The sequence below is a fragment of the Camarhynchus parvulus genome, chromosome 10 (assembly GCF_901933205.1).
Source record: "Camarhynchus parvulus chromosome 10, STF_HiC, whole genome shotgun sequence".
Lineage (NCBI taxonomy): Eukaryota > Metazoa > Chordata > Aves > Passeriformes > Thraupidae > Camarhynchus > Camarhynchus parvulus.
This window is the reverse complement of record NC_044580.1, coordinates 18548411-18567105: the sequence shown is the minus strand read 5'-3', so window position 1 is coordinate 18567105 and position 18695 is coordinate 18548411. Positions and strand designations below refer to the sequence as shown.

The 18695-nt window shown below is 45.7% G+C and overlaps 3 protein-coding genes and 4 non-coding genes across 7 annotated transcripts; 6 read left to right on the top strand and 1 right to left on the bottom strand.

Annotated features, from left to right (window-relative positions):
- Positions 1-365: 365 nt before the first annotated feature.
- Positions 366-9041, bottom strand: ZWILCH (zwilch kinetochore protein). Its single transcript, XM_030955078.1, has 18 exons — positions 8986-9041; positions 8611-8662; positions 8253-8348; positions 8041-8159; positions 7352-7548; positions 6788-6867; positions 6369-6524; positions 6095-6166; positions 5685-5778; positions 5256-5311; positions 4312-4414; positions 3648-3727; positions 3281-3437; positions 2683-2711; positions 2187-2323; positions 1829-1924; positions 1622-1740; positions 366-967 (listed from the first exon to the last, which is right to left on the bottom strand). The coding sequence occupies exons 1-18, from the start codon at positions 9039-9041 to the stop codon at positions 876-878; spliced, it is 1791 nt and encodes a 596-aa protein (XP_030810938.1). The 3' UTR covers positions 366-875.
- Positions 9042-9337: 296 nt separating this feature from the next.
- RPL4 (ribosomal protein L4) lies at positions 9338-14875 on the top strand. Its single transcript, XM_030955077.1, has 10 exons — positions 9338-9416; positions 10667-10838; positions 12072-12178; positions 12508-12646; positions 12971-13095; positions 13325-13454; positions 13878-14034; positions 14171-14254; positions 14436-14556; positions 14630-14875. The coding sequence occupies exons 1-10, from the start codon at positions 9414-9416 to the stop codon at positions 14795-14797; spliced, it is 1206 nt and encodes a 401-aa protein (XP_030810937.1). The 5' UTR covers positions 9338-9413; the 3' UTR covers positions 14798-14875.
- LOC115907675 lies at positions 10499-10599 on the top strand. Its single transcript, XR_004061063.1, has one exon. It is a non-coding gene; the product is annotated as a small nucleolar RNA SNORD16 (small nucleolar RNA).
- On the top strand, positions 11915-11985 carry LOC115907672. Its single transcript, XR_004061060.1, has one exon. It is a non-coding gene; the product is annotated as a small nucleolar RNA SNORD18 (small nucleolar RNA).
- LOC115907674 lies at positions 12344-12443 on the top strand. Its single transcript, XR_004061062.1, has one exon. It is a non-coding gene; the product is annotated as a small nucleolar RNA SNORD16 (small nucleolar RNA).
- On the top strand, positions 13498-13567 carry LOC115907673. Its single transcript, XR_004061061.1, has one exon. It is a non-coding gene; the product is annotated as a small nucleolar RNA SNORD18 (small nucleolar RNA).
- Positions 14876-15049: 174 nt separating the features above from the next.
- SNAPC5 (small nuclear RNA activating complex polypeptide 5) lies at positions 15050-18369 on the top strand. Its single transcript, XM_030955367.1, has 3 exons — positions 15050-15192; positions 16277-16366; positions 16881-18369. The coding sequence occupies exons 1-3, from the start codon at positions 15103-15105 to the stop codon at positions 16989-16991; spliced, it is 291 nt and encodes a 96-aa protein (XP_030811227.1). The 5' UTR covers positions 15050-15102; the 3' UTR covers positions 16992-18369.
- Positions 18370-18695: the final 326 nt, after the last annotated feature.

Sequence of the window (18695 nt, the reverse complement as noted above, 5' to 3'; positions counted from 1 at the left end):
TTGAAACCAGAAGTTATAAAAATATATAATAATAATCTATAATTTACATTTTTAAAAAGCATTAATATTGGGGGGGTTCCTTATTCTTACTTACCCATAGTTTAGTTTTTAATACAAAATATTTCTGTCTCAGATTATTTAGTCAGCATGTACAAAATTATGGAATTGTTTAAATTAGACCACCAAAACATTACCTCACTGATTAATCAACATAACACATGCAACTGCCAACATATTTAAATGATTATGTCCAGCCAATTATACTGATTTTGTTTTTTAAAAAATTATGCAAAACATGGAAGACAACACTGTTAAAATAACTCACTTCACATTGAAGGAATAAAATAATTTGAAGAGGAGAGAGAAGTATTTTCAAGAATACTCCAAAATATAAATACAGGGACAAAGAAACCCAAACTGGCTGAAGATCCCAAGGCCCTGGATGAAGAGCTTTCCAAATCCTTCAGGATGATGAAGCATCACTTGATCCCAGGAGAACATAACAATATTGCTTGGTTTGTTGGTTAAGATAATTCACACTTTGAACAGGGTCTGATTGCATTTTTAATGATCAAAAAATAAAATATGAAACCCCAAAGCGCACAACTTTGTTGAATGTCTGTAAATATATGAAAAATATCCACCATATTTACAAAATATTTATACTGTACAGTCATAATTGCACTGCATTTTTAACAAATGAGGTGCCTACAGGTGAATTGTGGCTGTGGAGGTCCCACTAAAGTGTAATAAAACAAGTCAGTGAAGATGAACTGTTTGAAGCCCAGAGCTTCTAAAGGTTCTGTTGGGACAGAAAATACTGAATTTTCCCCCTTTCTGTACCTTTCCAGTCCTGCTTGCTCAGTAACATCAACTTAAGTGAACTGCACCTGACTGCACTGAGTCATGGTAATAAAATACAGCCTTTCTTCACTGCTTCCATTTACTGTGGAGTCAGACAAGAAACCTGCAAGGACAAAGGGAAAAGTTGGGATTAGCCACTCTTGTGAGAAGGTAGAGATTAGTCCATGGAGCAGCTTCCAGAACTGTTTTCAAAGTGCAGTTTTACTGAAGCACTTCATGACAAAAATCAATAATGACAGGGAAGATTTACCAAGGTCTCACAACAAACCCCATCCCAAAAAAGGCAAATCATTTCTGTACCAGTCTCTCTGCTTAATTCTTCCCCATTCTGATGCTTTTCCACTTGTTCTGCATTTGCCTGCAGCAAGGCAGATCCTCTCCCCTTTGCACCTTCTCTGACTTGAGACCAGCATTAACAACAGGGAAATTTCTCTTCAAAACTCTTCTCAGATTCATTGGCAAACATTTTAGAAATAAGTTGCAAGATTTTTTGGGTATCGATCATCTCATATTTGTAGCTATTTTGTCATTTTAACTCTAAAAACAACTCAGTCAAGGTGAGAAGGCAAAAAGTCACCACTTTCTGAATATCCTTAATTCTGTAAATAACACCTCACTCTTTTAGCAGAAGGCAAAATAGCATTATGCCTTAGCTGAAAATAAATATAAAGCTCAGACCCACTAAATTCAGGATAAAAACTGAATTTCTTTGAAGTTTGTGCCTTGATTATTTCATTTCACCACCAGCATTCCCCACCTGAATTGTTTGATGTCCCATGTTCAACAGGAGCAGTGGTGCTGACTTGCCACGTTGTTTTAACCTCCTTCTGTCCATGCCCACTGCTTATCTCCACCCTCCAGACTTCAGGGTTATCACTGAGAGAATAATCAAAAAACATCAAAACTGAGTCAGGTATTCAGTCACATCTGAATTTCATGCTGCAAATGCTGAAGTTTTTCTTACTTTTGATAGAATTTCTTCACAAGAGCTGGTCTGATGGGCAGCTGAAACACATGCTTCTCATTCAGAGGGTTTTCTTTGTAATACTTCATGCAAATCCTACAAGAGATATCAGGTTACTTTCTTTAAAGAAATGCTTGTACAACAGAGCAAAAACCTTGTGCAAAATTAACTATACTCCCATATTTTATTATTTCCTTTCGTTTTCACTTTTAGTCCCAAAGCAAAATTTGGCACGAAGATCCAATTGCTCCTTCTGCAGTCTCACTATCACCAACATCTTGGCGTTTCTTTAAAACTGCCAAACAAACTCTATTTGTGACTATCATTTAAAGAGCAAAAGTAGAAATGAAATAATTACTGTGTCAAAGGGAAGAGGTTCTCATGTCTGAACTGCAGTAAGCCTGTACAGCTGACCATTATTTCCAGCATATGGTGAAGCTTTTGAACACGGTGGACTTGTTCCTGGAGCCCCACTGATGTGGAAATGAAGTAATCCTGGAAGAGCAAAGAACTTCTGTTCTTACCTGAGCACTCCATTGCTACAGACACACCACACACCCTCAGCAAATAAAATCATCTTCCTGCTTCTTTGGAGAAGCCAAGATTTTTAGAGTGGCCCAGCAGACTCAGAACAAAGTCTCATCAAAGTGTGACAAATGTTCACTGCCTTGACAGAGACCCAGATCAGATATCAAGGGAATTATCTGGGAATAAGGAAACAAAACAATGACATTTCTGCATTTCTGACATCTCCAGCCTCATGATCTGCAGTTCAGTTTCTCAGCTTATATGATTTGCATCCCACTATCAGCTAAGCATGCTCTGCTTTATAAAATAAAAATAAAGCATCTCACCAAGTAGGTTACTGTTGCAAGTTCTTGGCCTGTAAAAGGAACAGCAGGAAAAAAAATTAAAACTTAATACATGGTCTCAGAATATAAACAACATTCAGATGATCAAACAGGAAATCTGCTAAAGGACAAAGTCAGCAGGAGTGTGACGTTATTTACTGACATGATCATTCATTCCAAAGAAGAAAACCCCTCTAAAGTGGCATGGTCAAGGCATGATTTCATTTATCACCGAGGCTGCACAATGAAGAGACCCACTGTATACTTGGAGACAGCCACTCTCCTCAGGACATACAAGTTTACAAAAGTAGTGAAAATAAAAAAGCAAATAAACAAAGAATGAGAGCAGGATGACAGATGCCAAAAAGAAATGAAGGGATAATAACAATGGTAAAACACAAAACTATACTTCTTTTGAAACAAATTAGTTTTTAAAATTTTGAAATTTAAAAGCTGAAAAGTTCCATTACTAAGGAAGCTGAAAACTGCACTTCAGCAGATGGGAAGGAAGAGATAGAGGTTACCCAAAAAGTTCATTATTTCCTGCATGGAACACCTTTTCTCCTGAATTCCTAATGCTGTTACCCAGTGTCAGGCTCACCTATGAAAAAACTGACATAATCCTTCTTCATCTTCTCCAAGCCAATCTCCAGGAGCATCTGAATGGGAGTGATGTCACTGAGGGAAACATCCTCCATCTTTCCATGGTAGGACTGTTGGATCAACTGACTTAAGAAACTGCTACTCCCCTGATGAATCTAAAAAGAAACAAATCTTTTTGATGTAACTTTTGTGATCTTTTTGTGATGTAACTGTGCATGAAACACCATCAACAGTGTTCAGAAGTTCAACACCAAAGAAACACAATTTAAAAATAACACAAATGAGGGGCAGTGAAGGGACAAGAACTGTATTTTACTCTAAACTCTTCCAAACTTTAACTTCTATTGTGAAACACAAATACATACCCATGGCTGTATCTCACCACATTCCAGGGATTTTATGACCAGTGTGAAACAGTCTATTAACTCCTGATAGGAACTGACACCTGGAAAGAAAACCACAATATTTTAATTATCAGTCCAGGCTCTTTTTCTGGCTGTTAAGTCAATAACAACAGGCCAACACACCCTTGCATGAACAAAACCCCTCAGTTAAGGAATGAGAGCTGAAATTACAGACTGCACAGCTTTTTGGCACCTTTGTCATATGATGACTTTAAAAAAGATTATTCTAAAAACACAATGATTAACAGAGACCAGTGAATTCTATATACACTGAAAATTGTCCTTCAGATCTAGAGAAAAAGGAATTATAAAGTTTTCAGTTTTAGAGCAGATGGGTTTTAGCTTTAGAGACTATCAATGGTTTAATACCTTTTGCAGTCAAACAAAATGAAATTATCTCCGGTTAGATGCTGGTCAGCCATTGGAAGGCTGTAAGAAAATAGATCATCCTACATCCCTAAAACGGGCTCTTTTAGGAAGAGAGCAATTGGTATTGCTGGTACCAATTTTCTGAAGAGCTGATGAGTCCTTAAAACTCAGCAATGGTCAGGAATTTCCCTGAAAAAGCCATACTGTCTAGCAGACAGAGAAGAAAATGAAAGGAAAACAGGCACAATACACCTACTTTTCATTTTGCACCATAATTGCTCAGTGAAATCCAGGTCTCCTCGCTCACCAAAGATTGATTTTATGCAACTGTCCACAGCAGCTGTGTCACATTTGATTTCCTGGAAGAATTTATGGGTATTCAATGAAAAATGGTGTCTTAAAGTCAAAAACTTTCCACATCTGAATTTCTCCAGAGACCAAAAGTGGCTGCATCACTGATTTCCTCCCTTTTCCAGGGAAACTAACACAGTAATTTGGCAGTATACTTTTATCTAACAGCAAGTCTGATTCTTTGCAGAATTATCACACTGGACAACTGCTAGCCTTGGACCAGGAAACAAAAGCCACTGTCAGAGAGACTTCAGATCTCAGCCAGGTATTGTCTGTGTACCCAGCAGTGCCTGGAGGCCAAAATCCAGACACACCAATTCTCAGAGCAGAAAAGTACTTCCCTGTAATCCTCAAACAGAATAGCTCTGTTGACACAGAAATCAATATATTCTTGGATTATCAACAAAATGCTGCTTCTCTCTTAACAGAAAATAGACCTAAACCTTTCCTTGTAAGCTGAGAGGGAAAAAAAATCTTAATATAACCAAACACATTTTTTATCATTTGAATTTGCCCATTGCTTCAATGGCAATACCATAATACAAATACCATAAACCTCTAGATAAGTAAGACACATATTCAACTGATACTATTAAATTGGCACCAAATAACAAAATTAGGCAAGAAAAGCAAATTAGTAATAGAATGCAATGACAGAAAGGTCAGAATTCCTGGAAGAAATCAGACCTTTTCCCATTATTTTTACACAGCAGAAAGCAAGAGATCCATATTCCTTTACATCACTATTTGCACATATAAACAATATTTAAGATTTAGTCAAAATCTAAAATAACTGCAGTTAAAAGTGAAAGCAAAATGACAAAGCAGCTATTAGGAAATTGCACACACCTCTGTTTCATTCTTGTCTTCAAATATATAATCTCCATCCAGCTTCTTTTTTAAATCTAGTAAAGTTAAAAAAATAAGTTCCACCACTATGAAAAGTGTCATCAAACTAAACATTAATCCCCAGGCACATCATAACTAACAAATACAATGAAGAATAGAATTGAGTCATTTTAAAATGGTTTTATTGGGTAAGGATATAGTCTGAAAAGACTTTTAAGAAATATTTTTTATTATTATTACTTTGATCTATGATATTAGGACAAAGAAAAATGACAAATATGTATTAACCTATTCAACTACTCTGTGCAGTGGTTACAGCACAGAAATGAACATTCCCAGTTCTAAGGCTTTAAAAGTTGTATGTGGAATTCCCTTTAATCCCTGTGAAGTGCCACACCCCTCCCTCCCCATGGAACAAGCAGCAATTACCAGTCAGGAATTCCTGGACCAGTTTAGGAGCTGATTCAGACTCTGATGGCTCAGGCCACTCGGTCACATCCGTCTTCAGACCTTCAGCCAAAGCCTAAAAGCAGCAGGAAAACCCCAACAGAAATCAGTTCTTCCTGGGAGTCCTGCATGTGTCATCTTTCACAGACAACTTCACCAAGAACCACGAATCTCTGCACAGCTAACCAGGGGTTACAAATGTTCAGAATTTCCTGGATGCCTTATCCTCTTTATAGTCAAGATTTCTAAAACTGAGCTCAAAGTTTCAGCTAAAATAAACGCTTGAAGTTATCTCTGAAAGGTCCGATGAAATTTTCAATAAAGTAAATTATTGGCACATAAAATTCCCCTTCCATGCAAGTGTGAAATTGGAATTTGTCCCCTGCACTCACCAAGAGGAACTGCAGCTCTCGGTACAGCTGGAACACAGGACTTCTGGGGTCCCCCGACTCCAGGGCAATATTCTGAAAGTGCCACAAGTTTATCTCAGTTTCAAACTTTAGAAATCAAATGTCTTAAAATTTTCATCAGTGAGAAGCATGTCAGCACACTTATAATTCAGCTTATGAACAGGTTACACTGCTTTTATCTTCTATCCTTTGTACTAGTCATGATGCGAGTAGTGCCAAGAGCTTGGGTTTATTTGCCTTTTCCATCCTGACTTACCAGGGTGGCAGCAGAGATCACTGGGGGAGTCTCCAGAATCTTTTCCACACCATTCCAGGTGATATCCACATAGATGTTGCTTCCAGATTCTGCAATGGTGTCCTCTATTGCAGCAGCTGCAATCAGCTCATACCGAGCAAATCCTTTTGTTGTCACCTAAAAAGAACAGATTTCAAAAATAAGAATAACAAAACTAGCACAGACAAAATAATTTTAAAAGCATTTCACAAATATGCAAAAAAGGGTAATACCAGACAAATGCATTATAAACATGACCTGAAATCAGACTGTTACACTATGGAATTATACTAAGGTGGTTTCCATAGAGAATTTCAAAAGCTTCCCCAAACCAGCATCACAAATCCCAAAACAGAGTTTTTAAACTTCAATTGAAGCCATGACAGAGCATAAAAACTTACAACAGATGAATGATGTCTTATTTTATGTTCCATTTTGAGCTCTTCCAGGTTTGGAAAACGGGTTTTATCAGCTGTAGGACCTAGGAAAGGAAAAAAGTGAGAATCAAAAAACCCTTTTGACACAATTTAAATTTGGCCCTTCAAATTCATTCCCAAATACTCCATTTGGTGAGGCATGACTCGTGCTGTCCTTTAGAAAGCAGGAATCTCCCTGCATTTCTCTATTGGTGATATAAGAGCTGATATGAACATGTATAAATGTTTAGAACAGGTCAGAGGTTGTGTAAGATCCTGAATGGCAGCAGTTTAACAGTTTAAAAATGAGTTGAGGTAGGCCTGTACAGCTACAGGTACATTGAGGAGATTTAAAAGCCATTCCAGCCCATGGCATTGGATAAAAAGATCTTTTCTCTTATTTTAATCCCTTCTTGCTCATTAAAACCAGGAATACAGAGCATTTCCAAGCCAGTATCACACACAGAACAAAGATAGCATTCTGACATCAGCATTCCCACATTTTTTAGCCTTCCTCATTTAATTTTCTGAGCACCATGACCACCTTACCATCACATGAAACCATGTAAATATTGAGCCCTGTGACTTTGTTTCCAGCCTTGAGAGGCTCAGCTCCCATCCAGCAGGTGTGCTGAGGATCAGAGCCATCAGACCTGGTCCACAGGGGAGGAAGCACAGCCAGGTCACTCATCCCCAGGGAGGTCACGTTTGGGTTTTGCACCATTGTGTACAAGGAAATCAACTGCCTAGAAACAGGAACAGGGAGAAAGTAAGATGCCAGCAAATAACACAGTATATTAATGTAAACTGAAAATTCTAAAATGATAATTGAAAATTACATTCTAAGCTAGTTAAAAGAATAGTTAGGCAAACCACATTTTGACACCATGCATTGGTATTTTAATAACACCAAAGATGCAAATCAGATTTTTAGGCCTTTTTTTTTAACAGGAGCTTTACCAAAAAAACAAGCTTTTTTTGCTCATCTACACCCAGTGAATCCCATTCCCCCAAAAGCCCAGATCACAAGTGCTTTTCCAATACCTGGATTTTAGCTACTTTTTAAAACACTTTTAGCCATTAAAAGTAGGAAGGCCCTTTTGCAGGCTGGAAAACAATCACAACTCCTCATAAACTAATGAGTAATTTTATTTAGGGCATTGAAAATACAAGTTTGGATTATTAGAAAAAGACACAGAATTACAAAAGAAAACTCCCTCAAAAGCTTTCACACTTACTTTGCTCTTCCAACAGAAAGAGCCAGGGCTCCAGGAGTCTCCTTTGGCAAAACCTCAGAGGTGTAAACAGCATCATCTGCTCTTGATTCCTCCATGGAGTCGCTTTCTTCACTGTGTGTCTTGAAGAGAAATGTGCATGTAAGGTGTGTGAAAAACATCTGATGGGAATTCAAAAGTCTGGATTGCATTTAACATCTACCAAGCACACTTACAGCTTTCTGCAAAATATACATTGTGCTGCTTCCATTCCAAAACTTTTCAACAGGATTTTTGCAACTGCCACCAACCAATGAGATCTCTACATCAGTCTGAAAAAAAAAAAATCAAAACTTTGTAATATACTGTATAGAGACACGGCATTTCAGCGGTTTTTTTAAGAGGATGAAGTGACAGGACAAGGTGGAACAGCTTCATACTGACAGTGTAGCTGTGGATTGGAAATTATAAAGAAATCCTTCCTGTGAGGTTGGGGAGGCCCTGGTACAGATGGAAGGTGTCCCTGCCATGGCCGTGGAGGAAACGGGATGATCTTCAAGTTCCCTTCCAACCCAAACCAGTCTATGATTTTACCTCATAGATATAGGGATGTTCAGGGATACTGTCCTTTCCTTCTTCACGCATCCTGAAAGAAAAGAAAACGTTGAGATACACGACCTTTCCCCTCAATATTCCTCGTTAAACACCAGCATTACCCACATACAATAAACACTCCAAGGCTACAACCGGAGCCTCAGCAGCCTCCCCACAAGCGGGGCCAGATCTCCCTCAGCAGAGCAGCGGAGACGCCCAGGCAGTGACCCCGATCCACACCAGTTCAAGAGCCCGGACAGCGCTGGGAACAGTCCCGATCCCCACCGGAGCAGGAGCCCGCTCAGCCCCGGGAACAGTCCCGATCCCCACCGCCGCAGGAGCCCGCTCAGCCCCGGGAACAGTCCCGATCCCCACCGCAGCAGGAGCCCGCTCAGGCCGCCAACCGCCCGGCGCCGCCGCTCGGCCGCCATCGCCGCCCGCCACAGTCGAACCTCCCGCCCGCCGGCGCTACGCGGTGTCTGTGAGGGGAGGGTGACGCGTCACGCTAGATCCCTCCGCCGGAACAGAGTCCCCTGCTTTGGCTGGGAACTGAGCGGGACAAAGGCGCCCGAAGAGCTCGGGATGGGCGCGACGGGGCCGAAGAGACTTGGATAGAGACTGGGACCGGGGCTGGAGCTCGGTCCGGAACTTGGACTGGGTGTCAGGGGTTGACCGGCCGGCACGGCAGGACCGGCTGTCGGAAGGTGGAGGGACATGTACGTATTGACGGGAGGGTGACGAGTCCTTCCTTTTCCGGTCGGGGCGCGGCGCAGGCGGGCGGCCGCACGAGCAGCTCCGCCGCCATGGTGAGGGGAGCGCCGGGCCCGGCCCGGGGCAGCGGGGGCCGGGGGGGAGCGGGGCGGGCAGCGGGGGCTGGCCCGGGGAAGCCGGGCCCAGCGGGCAGAGCGAGCCACGGGCAGCTCGGAGGCCGTGCGGGCGGCGTGGGGCGCGCGGCCGCCATTTTGGGCCCGTCAGTGCTCGGCGGCCGCGTGGAGCCCGTGAGCGACCGAGCGGGGCCGGGCCGGGCCGGGCCGGGGAGGCCGCGGGAGGGAGCTCGGCATGGTCGGCCTAAAGTTCTCCTTTTCGTGGGCACGGGAAGGGGATGGGATGGGTCCCCATCGCCATCTAGCAGCGCTTTGTAGTTTCCTGATGTATTTATCTAAAGCGAAACAGGCCCCACGGGAGTTTGCGCCCATGTAGAGTGGGAAGAACGGCTTGTATATATTTCTTTTATTAACCTATTTTTCTTGCAAAACAGGTTTTAAGAGACCTTGGTCTAGAATCAGGTTGCAAATGAACAGTTTTTCGTGCCAATACAGCTCAGATTGTGCTCCGATGCCTTCATCCTGGTCAAGTTTGTTGCTTGTGTTGGGGTCTCTGGGTTAACACCAGGGCCCAGAGCCTTGCTTGGGACCAGTGTCACATGCATCTCACATGCAGAGATGGTGCTATTGGCTGCTCAGTTTGGAGTGGGAAGGGAAGGAGAAGCAAAATGCTTTGCCTGTACAGTTACCACCAGATTAATTAACTACTGATACAATACAATGCTAAAACATTGTCTTTAAAAGCGTGCTGCTCATCCTCTGGCTATTTTTGGGCATCCTTTCAGCCTTTTCACAGGCAGCTGGTGCTGAGAGCAGCTTCTTTTTTCAGGACGCAAATTTTAAAGCACCAGAGGTTGTTCAGTGTCCTCTGACACTGTTTGATGAGCTGGTTACAGTATTTCTTAAAACTAATTACAAATGTTTGGTTAATACAGGTGGGTTTTTTTAGTAGTAGCTGGGAAGTAGTTTTGAAGGGGTTTATTACAGAGCCCAGAGGCTGAATTGTACAAATTCCTTGGGAATGCAGGTGTAGTTGTCTGCAGGTGAGCTTTGGAGCACAATATTGCTGTGATGACGTAATTTGCGTCTTATCCAGTGCCCAGCGACAGTTGCCTGCTGTCATTGTGCTGGCACTGCTGAGCTGACGACTCCTCGGTTCTGAGCAATATCTGAGGGCTTCCAACGCCAGGAATGCACTTCACTTTGTACTTAAAGGGTTTGTGCTTCCCCAGGCTTGCGCTCGGCCGCTGATCTCCGTGTACTCCGAGAAGGGGGAGGCGTCGGGCAAGAACGTGACGCTGCCCGCCGTGTTCAGGGCGCCCATCCGGCCCGACGTGGTCAACTTTGTGCACACCAACCTGCGCAAGAACAACCGGCAGCCCTATGCCGTCAGCGAGCTCGCAGGTACAGCTCAGGCTGCTGCCTCGCCGTTTGGCTTTTATGTTCAGGTTCTGGAGTACTGTAGGGTGTGCACTGCTTTAGTCTGAGCTTCGTCATAGGGGATGGGGAGCTCTCTTCACAGGGTAGGGACACAAAACAATTCCTGCTCCAGCTGGGCACCAAGGACGAATGATCCAAATCTCAGGCCCAAGAGCACAAACACCATGGGCTGGAGAGAGAAAAACAAGAAGGATGGGACTTCATAAGCTAAAGCTGCAATTGGACAATTAGCTCCAATATGCTAAAAGACCAAAACTTATAAAATGTGAGACCCCATGACCAGACATCCATTTTTGTGACCATTTTGGTTCATCTTGGGTGTAGCCCTGGCTGGGCTCTTGTGCTGCCCAAGGTATATCCATTGAAGCCTCCTAAAAAATAAGCCTCCCTACTTTGCTCTTTAACTCTATCTAGCCTCTGCTCTAGGTCAGCCTTCACAAGGCATCAGGGCTGCACTGCATGGCATGAGGGCTCACATGGAAATAAAGCTGGGGTTGGGATAAGAGGAGTGCTTATCCGTGGGGTTCTGTATAAAAGGCAAGGCCAGTTGTTAACACTGTGGTTTTAAATGGTTTAAAATACAGTTTTATTATTTTGAGGAGCATCAAGGTGGTATTTTGGGGTACTCTGTGGTCTTGCTTGAAGTGCATGTTGCAGTCCTCAGATGAAATAATCATTCTTTGCAGGAAAAACATAAAATGGCTGAAAAGCGTTCCAGGTGAAATCCCTGCACTACATTGACTTTGTGAGACTTGCTTGAGGCATTCTTCAAGGAAAAGCTGCAAATAGACATTTATTAGACTTGCTTCTGTTGTTTGTGCAGATAACTTCTGCTTCCCAAGACGTCTGTGCTAGGAACATGCCTTTTTAACCTTATTTCTAAGTTTCACACAAACATCCTAACTTGCTATGTATAGCAGTGCCAAGTCAGACCTCCAGACTGAGGATCAAGCTTAAAATAAGTGTCTTAAAGATCTTGGGTCAGAATCAGGTACATTAACAGACTAGGATTAAGTTTTCCTGATTGAGATTTTGTTATGCTGACATGATGAGATTCCACTTCATTGGTCCGTGTTTCTGAAACACATGATTGGGTGGAAGTTCTGATCAGTGCCCTGAGTTCAGCATCCCTCTGGCTGTGGGAGCATGGCAGTGATGTCACCTGAATGACCCTCATGATGTCTCTCTCTGTTGCAGGTCACCAGACCAGTGCTGAATCATGGGGTACTGGCAGAGCTGTTGCTCGAATCCCGCGTGTCCGGGGTGGTGGCACTCACCGCTCTGGCCAGGGTGCCTTTGGCAACGTATCCTTCCAGGGCTGTGCTGGCTTTGGGGGCACTGAACTCAACCAGCAGAAAGGTTTTTAATTATCTAAATGTGAGATGGAATCTTTTTCTTGAAGTAATGGCTGCAGCTCAGACTTCATCTGATGTGATTCCTGCTCTCGAACCACATGACCCATTCTGTCTTGCCATGATGTCGTAATTTGCGCCTTACCCTGTGCCCAGGGACAGTTGCCTGCTGTCAGAATCCTGGCACGGGTGGTTGACGACCCATTAATGCTGAGCAAGCAATCAGAAGTCACTTTGGGATAAGAAATCTCCAAGAAGTTGTCCTTAACTGCAGCTCCCAGATGTGTCGTGGCGGCCGCATGTTCGCCCCGACCAAGACCTGGCGGCGCTGGCACCGCAGAGTGAACATCATGCAGAAGCGTTACGCCATCTGCTCTGCTCTGGCTGCCTCTGCCCTGCCAGCTCTGGTCATGTCTAAAGGTGAGAATTCTGCCTCTGCAATTGTTTGTCTGAGCCACTGTTGGGTACTTGTGGTGGCTTAGATGGAGTCTTGTAGTGCAGTTTGATTTCTGTTCATGGAGGCAAAGATCTACCCAACACTCAGGTACACAAAGTCCTGTGTGAGACCTGTAAGACACCACTGGAACGTCACTGCTCTGGTTACTGTGCCTGGCTTCATTTCATGAATTTCTATCATGAATTTAATTTATCATACATCATTTATGAATATACAAAGCAATAATGTGGAATGGGTCCAGCCAAGGTTAGTGAGCAGCACTGAATGTCTTCTGCAATCCTGTCTAGGCCACCGCATCGAGGAGATTCCAGAACTTCCTCTGGTTGTTGAGGACAAGGTTGAGGGCTACAAGAAGACCAAGGAAGCTGTTCTCCTCCTGAAGAAGCTTAAAGCTTGGAATGACATCAAAAAGGTGAGCTGGGAAGGTGTGATCTGAAGGGCAGAACCCAGGTGATTCAGCTGTGCAGTTATTAGATTAGGAATTCCAAGTAGTTCTGTATTTTGACTCTGAGAATGATGAACATCTCACCGGTCCGTGTTGCAGATCTGCAGTGACGATGGTGAAGTTCTGACCACGCAGTGTGTTGGGTCTGGCCGCTGGCCTGTGGGCTCTTGGGATGTTCAGTTTCTGCTTTTCCCAGGTTTACGCCTCCCAGCGCATGCGGGCCGGGAAGGGCAAGATGAGGAATCGCCGCCGCATCCAGCGCAGGGGACCCTGCATCATCTACAACGAGGACAACGGCATCATCAGGGCTTTCCGGAACATCCCCGGTAATTAACCTGGGACACACTCGCTCCTCTGTCGGGACACTGCCTGGAATGATGAGATTCCACTTCATGGTCCGTGTTTCTGAAACACATGATTGGGTGGAAGTGCTGACTGGCTGCAGTGGTTGATCTTTGTAAGAACCTGCTGGGGTGATGTTTAGGGGTTTTGTGACAAATATTGCAGCTGTTCCAGCCCTCAGCTGTGTTTGGGGCAGTTAAAAATGAGGCTGGTTAGTTTGCCACTGAAAAAAGGCTTATTGTTGTTAATTTAAAATTCAGTAGATGTTCATACAGAGATGTGTGTAGCTCTGTAGTGTCGAAGCCAAAAACCCCAGTCTCTTTCTGCATCTTGTCTACTGCTTAGCCTCACATTCCTTGATTTTAATCACTGAAACTGAAGGTGTTACTTTGCCTGCTTTCCTGCAGGAATCACTCTGCTGAACGTGAACAAGCTGAACCTGCTGCGCCTTGCTCCTGGAGGCCACGTGGGGCGTTTCTGCATCTGGACCGAGAGCGCGTTCCGCAAGCTGGACGATCTGTACGGCACCTGGCGCAAGGCAGCCACGCTCAAGAGCGACTACAAGTGAGGCAGCCAGGGGGGCAGGAAAGTTTCCCCTTTCCCAGGGAAAGGGATACTGGGACTTGCTCCTGAATGCCTGGTTGTGGTGAATTAGCCACGGTTTTATCACCCACTCACTCTCTGAACATTGGTTTCGCAGCCTGCCGATGCACAAGATGACCAATACGGATATTGGAAGAATCATGAGAAGCCAGGAAATCCAGAAGGCCCTGCGTGCTCCAAAGTGAGTGATTCGATTTAATGAACAAAGGCTGTGCAGGGGGGTTTGAAATTGGTTTCAGGCTGGGATTTCCTAATTTCTGGGTATGAACACAAGGAACAGCAGTTGTCCAGATTTCAGGGAGGATTTAGCAGAAGTGGCATTGCAAGATGGGCTAATGATACAACATGGCTGTGCTTTTCAGGAAGAAGATTCAGCGCAGGGTCCTGAAGAAGAACCCGCTGAAGAACCTGAGAATCATGATCAAGCTGAACCCATACGCCAAAACCATGCGGCGCAACACCATCCTGCGGCACGCGCAGAACGTGAGTGGGGCTGCTGGGGCTGGGGCTGGGGTTCAGGTGGTGCCCTGACTGATCATCTTTCTGTCTGTTCTAGCACAAACTCAAGGAAGAGAAGAAAGCCAAGGCCCAGGCCAAGCTGGCAGCTGCCAAGGCCCCCGCTGCACCCAAGGCAGAGCCCCCTGCCAAGAAGGCCAAGACAGCCAAGGCTGCCAAGCCCGCAGCAAAGGCTGAGGCCAAGGCGAAGGCCGAGGCCAAGGCGTAACCGCGGCCGTGCTGCCCCGGGATCCCCGCGGGGACTGTGCCCGCGGGCTGTCCCTAATAAACGTTGTTGGAATACAGACAGCCGTGTCGGGTGTGCGTGTGCGAGCAGCGTTCGAGCGGAAACTTCCGGGGAGAGGAGGAGGAGGAGCGGGAGGGCGGCGTGGCTGAGTCCGAGCCCGCGGGTGCAGTGACCGGCGGTGGCCGCGCGGGGGCGCCTGTTGCGCGCTGCTGTGGCGGTGTGACGTCAGGCGGGCGGGCCGCGACGTCAGGGGGCGGGGCGGGGCGGTTGGTGCCCCGGCGGGGACGATGCTGAGCCGGCTGCAGGAGCTGCGCCGCGAGGAGGAGACGCTGCTGCGGGTCAAGGCGGCGCTGCACGACCAGCTCCGCCGGCTGCGGGTGCGCGGGGACTCCCCGGGGCTGCGGGCGGCCTGGGGACGGGAGCGGAGCCGCGGCCGCGGGGCCGGGCCTGCCCCTCAGCCCTGCGCGGCCGCGCTCCGCCGCGGGACGGGCCCTGCGCCCCGGCGGGGCTGGGGGAGGGAGCGGGGAATTGCTCACAGGTGGTCTGGGAAAGGGGGATCCGTCTAGGGTGCTCTGAGAGGTAAATGTGACCGTGCAGGGTATATCTCAAAGAGGTGAATGTAGTTGTGAATATGTGTAGGGTACATCTGTAAGAGGTACCTGTGAGTGTATATGTACATTAAGAGATGAATGTAAGTGAGTGTATGTAGGATATGTCTGTAAGTGGTGAATGTCAGTGTGATGCATGTAGGATACACTGAGATAAATGTGAGTGTGCATAGGATACCTCTCCAAGAGATAAATGTGAACCTATGTAGGGTACATCAAGAGATAAATGTGGGTATGAGCAGGGTACATCTCTAAGAGGTAAATGTGAGTGTATGAAGGATACATTAAGAGATGAATGTGAGTATGTGGGCTACATCTCTAAGAGATAACTGTGAGTGTATGCAGCATACATCAAGAGATAAATGTAATTGTGAGTATGAGCAAGATACATCTCTAAGAGATAAATGTGAGTCCTTGGTTGGCCTTAGCTGATGGATGGAGAAGGGATAGTTGGAGGAGTGGAACTGAAGAGTACGTGGGTTTAGAGACTCATGCATGTCATAATAAAGGAGCTTAGAACAGAATTGCAGAACATTTAACAAGGCTTTAACAGGTAAAAAAGCCCAGAGTTCCGAGTGGGAAGCGTTAAGCACGGTCAGGTAGGGGGGTGTGCCGGGGATGCGGTGCCAGTGCCGGAGATGCAGTGACAGTGCCGGGGATGCAGTGACAGTGCCGGGGATGCAGTGACAGTGCCGGGGTTTGGTGACAGTACTGGGGTGTGGTGCCAGTGCCGGGATGTGGTGCCAGTGCCGGGATGTGGTGCCAGTGCCGGGATGTGGTGCCAGTGCCAGGGTGTGGTGCCAGTGCCAGGGTGTGGTGCCAGTGCCAGCAGTGCTCAGTGCGGTCCCTGCAGGTGGAGGAGCTGGCGCTGCAGTCCATGATCAGGGCCAGCGAGGAGAACGTGCCCGTGGCCCTGCCAGCGCTGGCCGAGGACACTCAGCAGGTAAGGGGGTCCCTGGGCTCGGAGGGGGCCCCACGGCTGGCTGGGAGCATGAGCAGAGCTGTGCATGGTTCTCCTGTGCAGCTCCTTGTGTCACCTCATTGATGTTTCTCATCACTGCAAAGCTCACGGTACAATAGCAGTTTTGCTGCTGGTTTGTTTTGAGGGTTTCACCTTTTCCCATCCCCAAAAGCAGCACGGTGTTTCCAGGGGGATTGGGAAATAGCTGTGTGCTGTAGGCTCAGTTCACCATGTGTTAAATATTCTGTTTAATGCTTGTGACCCTGGGGTGGCACCCGTGCTGGGCATGGAGGCCCAGGTGCTGCTGCTCCTCACTCAATACCTGGCCAGCCTGACCCAGGTGCAGCTTTGCCATGGAGATCAGGGCCTTGTTGCTGTGATGAGCTCTCAGTTCCAGCTCTGGGATCTTAATTAACAGTGACTGCACAGCTCTAACAGTGATTCAGAAGTGTTTGGTGTTTGTGCTGGTTTGGTAATCAGCCCTTTTCTCTGACAGACTCTTGGGCAGATGGACAATGAGGCTGCCATCAATCAAACTGAGTTACACCTCAGTCTTCAGGATGATAAAGAGGAGGAGGAGGAAGAGGAGGAGGAATCTGATTCTTGAGAGAAAAAAATCAGAGATGGTTTTTAATACAGACTCAGGAATTTCTTCTTCATCCATCTGAAACTCACCAAGTGATTTCCATTTTGTGCTGTGTGGGTATGAACTGTTTGACATGTCAGAGTCGAGGGCAGTGACACTGAACACGTGAACTTCCCAGGCTGGGCACATCTTGACTCAGATGTTGAAAGAATGAAAATCTGCTGCACAAATATGTAGCATAATCCATTCCACATTTCAAACCTAATGTAGCTCTTACAACATCTCTGTGTGTGGAAGGGAGAAGCAAATGATCAACCAGACCAATTAACACTTGCACTAAAAGCAATAACTTGTCTGTTCTCACTTCCTGATGTGAGAAACAAATCCAGGTCCTGGAGCTGCTGCTGCCCCAGTGATTACATCCTAACCTCATTTGCCTAAACTGGCAGTTTAAGATACAGAAAGATGAGAAAAGATGTGTCCAGGGCTGTCTCCAGGCTGCAGCTGCTGTGTTCTCAGTTCCATGGGAAGCTGGAGTTAGTCCCAGAGTCCTCCCAGTGTCAGCCCAGCTCTGGGCACAGCAGGGAGGTCTCTCTGTCCCCCTGGTGCTTTTCAGTTCTGTCAGTCTGTCCCAGAGAAGGACTTTCTACTTCTGCTCCTTCAGAGCAGCAGCCAAGGAGCCTTTTATTTGTGCACAAATTGTAGACTAAGAAATTATCTGTGGTGCTTGTATTAGGCCAATACTCTTAAATTGATGTTATTTTTCTCTCATTGTAACCTCATAAATGAAGGCCAGGTCGCCTGCTTTCATGTGATTCTCAAGGAGGAGCATGAGGAGTTTAAGAACTTAGTTATAAATGGAAAGTGATGTGAAATCTCCACAATTCTCGCATTTGGAGAAGTGTCTGGTGTCCTGGGGGTGGTCAGAACTGACATTCAGCCTCCAGTGAATTCCTGCCACTGTTTAATGAGTGTTAATTTGGCTCTTGCTTGGTTTGTACCAATGGAAACTGTTGGGCTGTAAATGTGGCTTCATCCTGTACTAAAGACTATTTGGCTTTTGGGTCTTAATGAAGGAATTCAGAACAGGAGTGAAGAGATTGTTTAACAAAGCTTTCCCAAGCCTGACAGGTAAAAAATCCCAGAAGTCTGAGCCAAAACTGCTGTGGTCAAACAAGCCCTTGCAGTGATGTGTGTGAAGAGCCATCCTGGCCTTTCTTGGCACATTTCAACTCCAAAGGGTAATTCTGACTGTTGAAAAATGATATTTGTGCCCAGCATGGTCCGGAGTAGTTTTGATGGATAGAATTCCTGCTGCTTTTGTGAATGAGTGCTTTTGGATTTAACAGCCCAGTTCTAGTGCATGCTGCAATAAAGTTCTTTTCTGCTGTCCTTACAACTGTGCTTGCAGTGCCCAAATTATTGCTGTCTGGGGGGACAACCCAAAGTGGGAGTTCAGCCTCCCAAACCTTGCTTTTGCATTTCTTTTAGCAAACAGTAAAAGGCTCTGTTTGCTGGGTGTAGGTAAAGCTCAGGAAAGAGTTTAATTTACACCCTCCCAGCTGTCATTGCAGCCACGACAGGCCTCGATTGTCAGTGAGTCATTTCCTGCCTCTGCTGGCCCGGGCTGTGCCAGCCCTTTGATACCTGATCCTTTGGCCATGTGGGAGTTCATGGCCCTCTGATGGGGATTCCTTGTGGGGAAGAATTTCAGGCATTTCCTCA

Excerpts from the sequence above, each read along its gene's own strand:
- RPL4 (XM_030955077.1), top strand. Across the intron at positions 10,839-12,071 it reads TGCCGTCAGCGAGCTCGCAG|GTCACCAGACCAGTGCTGAA; the intron begins GTACAGCTCAGG and ends TCTCTGTTGCAG. Across the intron at positions 14,255-14,435 it reads AAGGCCCTGCGTGCTCCAAA|GAAGAAGATTCAGCGCAGGG; the intron begins GTGAGTGATTCG and ends TGTGCTTTTCAG.
- SNAPC5 (XM_030955367.1), top strand. The coding sequence starts at position 15,103 with ATGCTGAGCCGGCTGCAGGAGCTGCGCCGCGAGGAGGAGACGCTGCTG. Across the intron at positions 15,193-16,276 it reads ACCAGCTCCGCCGGCTGCGG|GTGGAGGAGCTGGCGCTGCA; the intron begins GTGCGCGGGGAC and ends CGGTCCCTGCAG. Across the intron at positions 16,367-16,880 it reads TGGCCGAGGACACTCAGCAG|ACTCTTGGGCAGATGGACAA; the intron begins GTAAGGGGGTCC and ends TTTCTCTGACAG.
- ZWILCH (XM_030955078.1), bottom strand. The coding sequence starts at position 9,041 with ATGGCGGCCGAGCGGCGGCGCCGGGCGGTTGGCGGCCTGAGCGGGCTC. Across the intron at positions 6,167-6,368 it reads TGATCTCTGCTGCCACCCTG|AATATTGCCCTGGAGTCGGG; the intron begins GTAAGTCAGGAT and ends TGGCACTTTCAG. Across the intron at positions 1,925-2,186 it reads AACCTCTTCCCTTTGACACA|GATTTGCATGAAGTATTACA; the intron begins GTAATTATTTCA and ends TATCTCTTGTAG.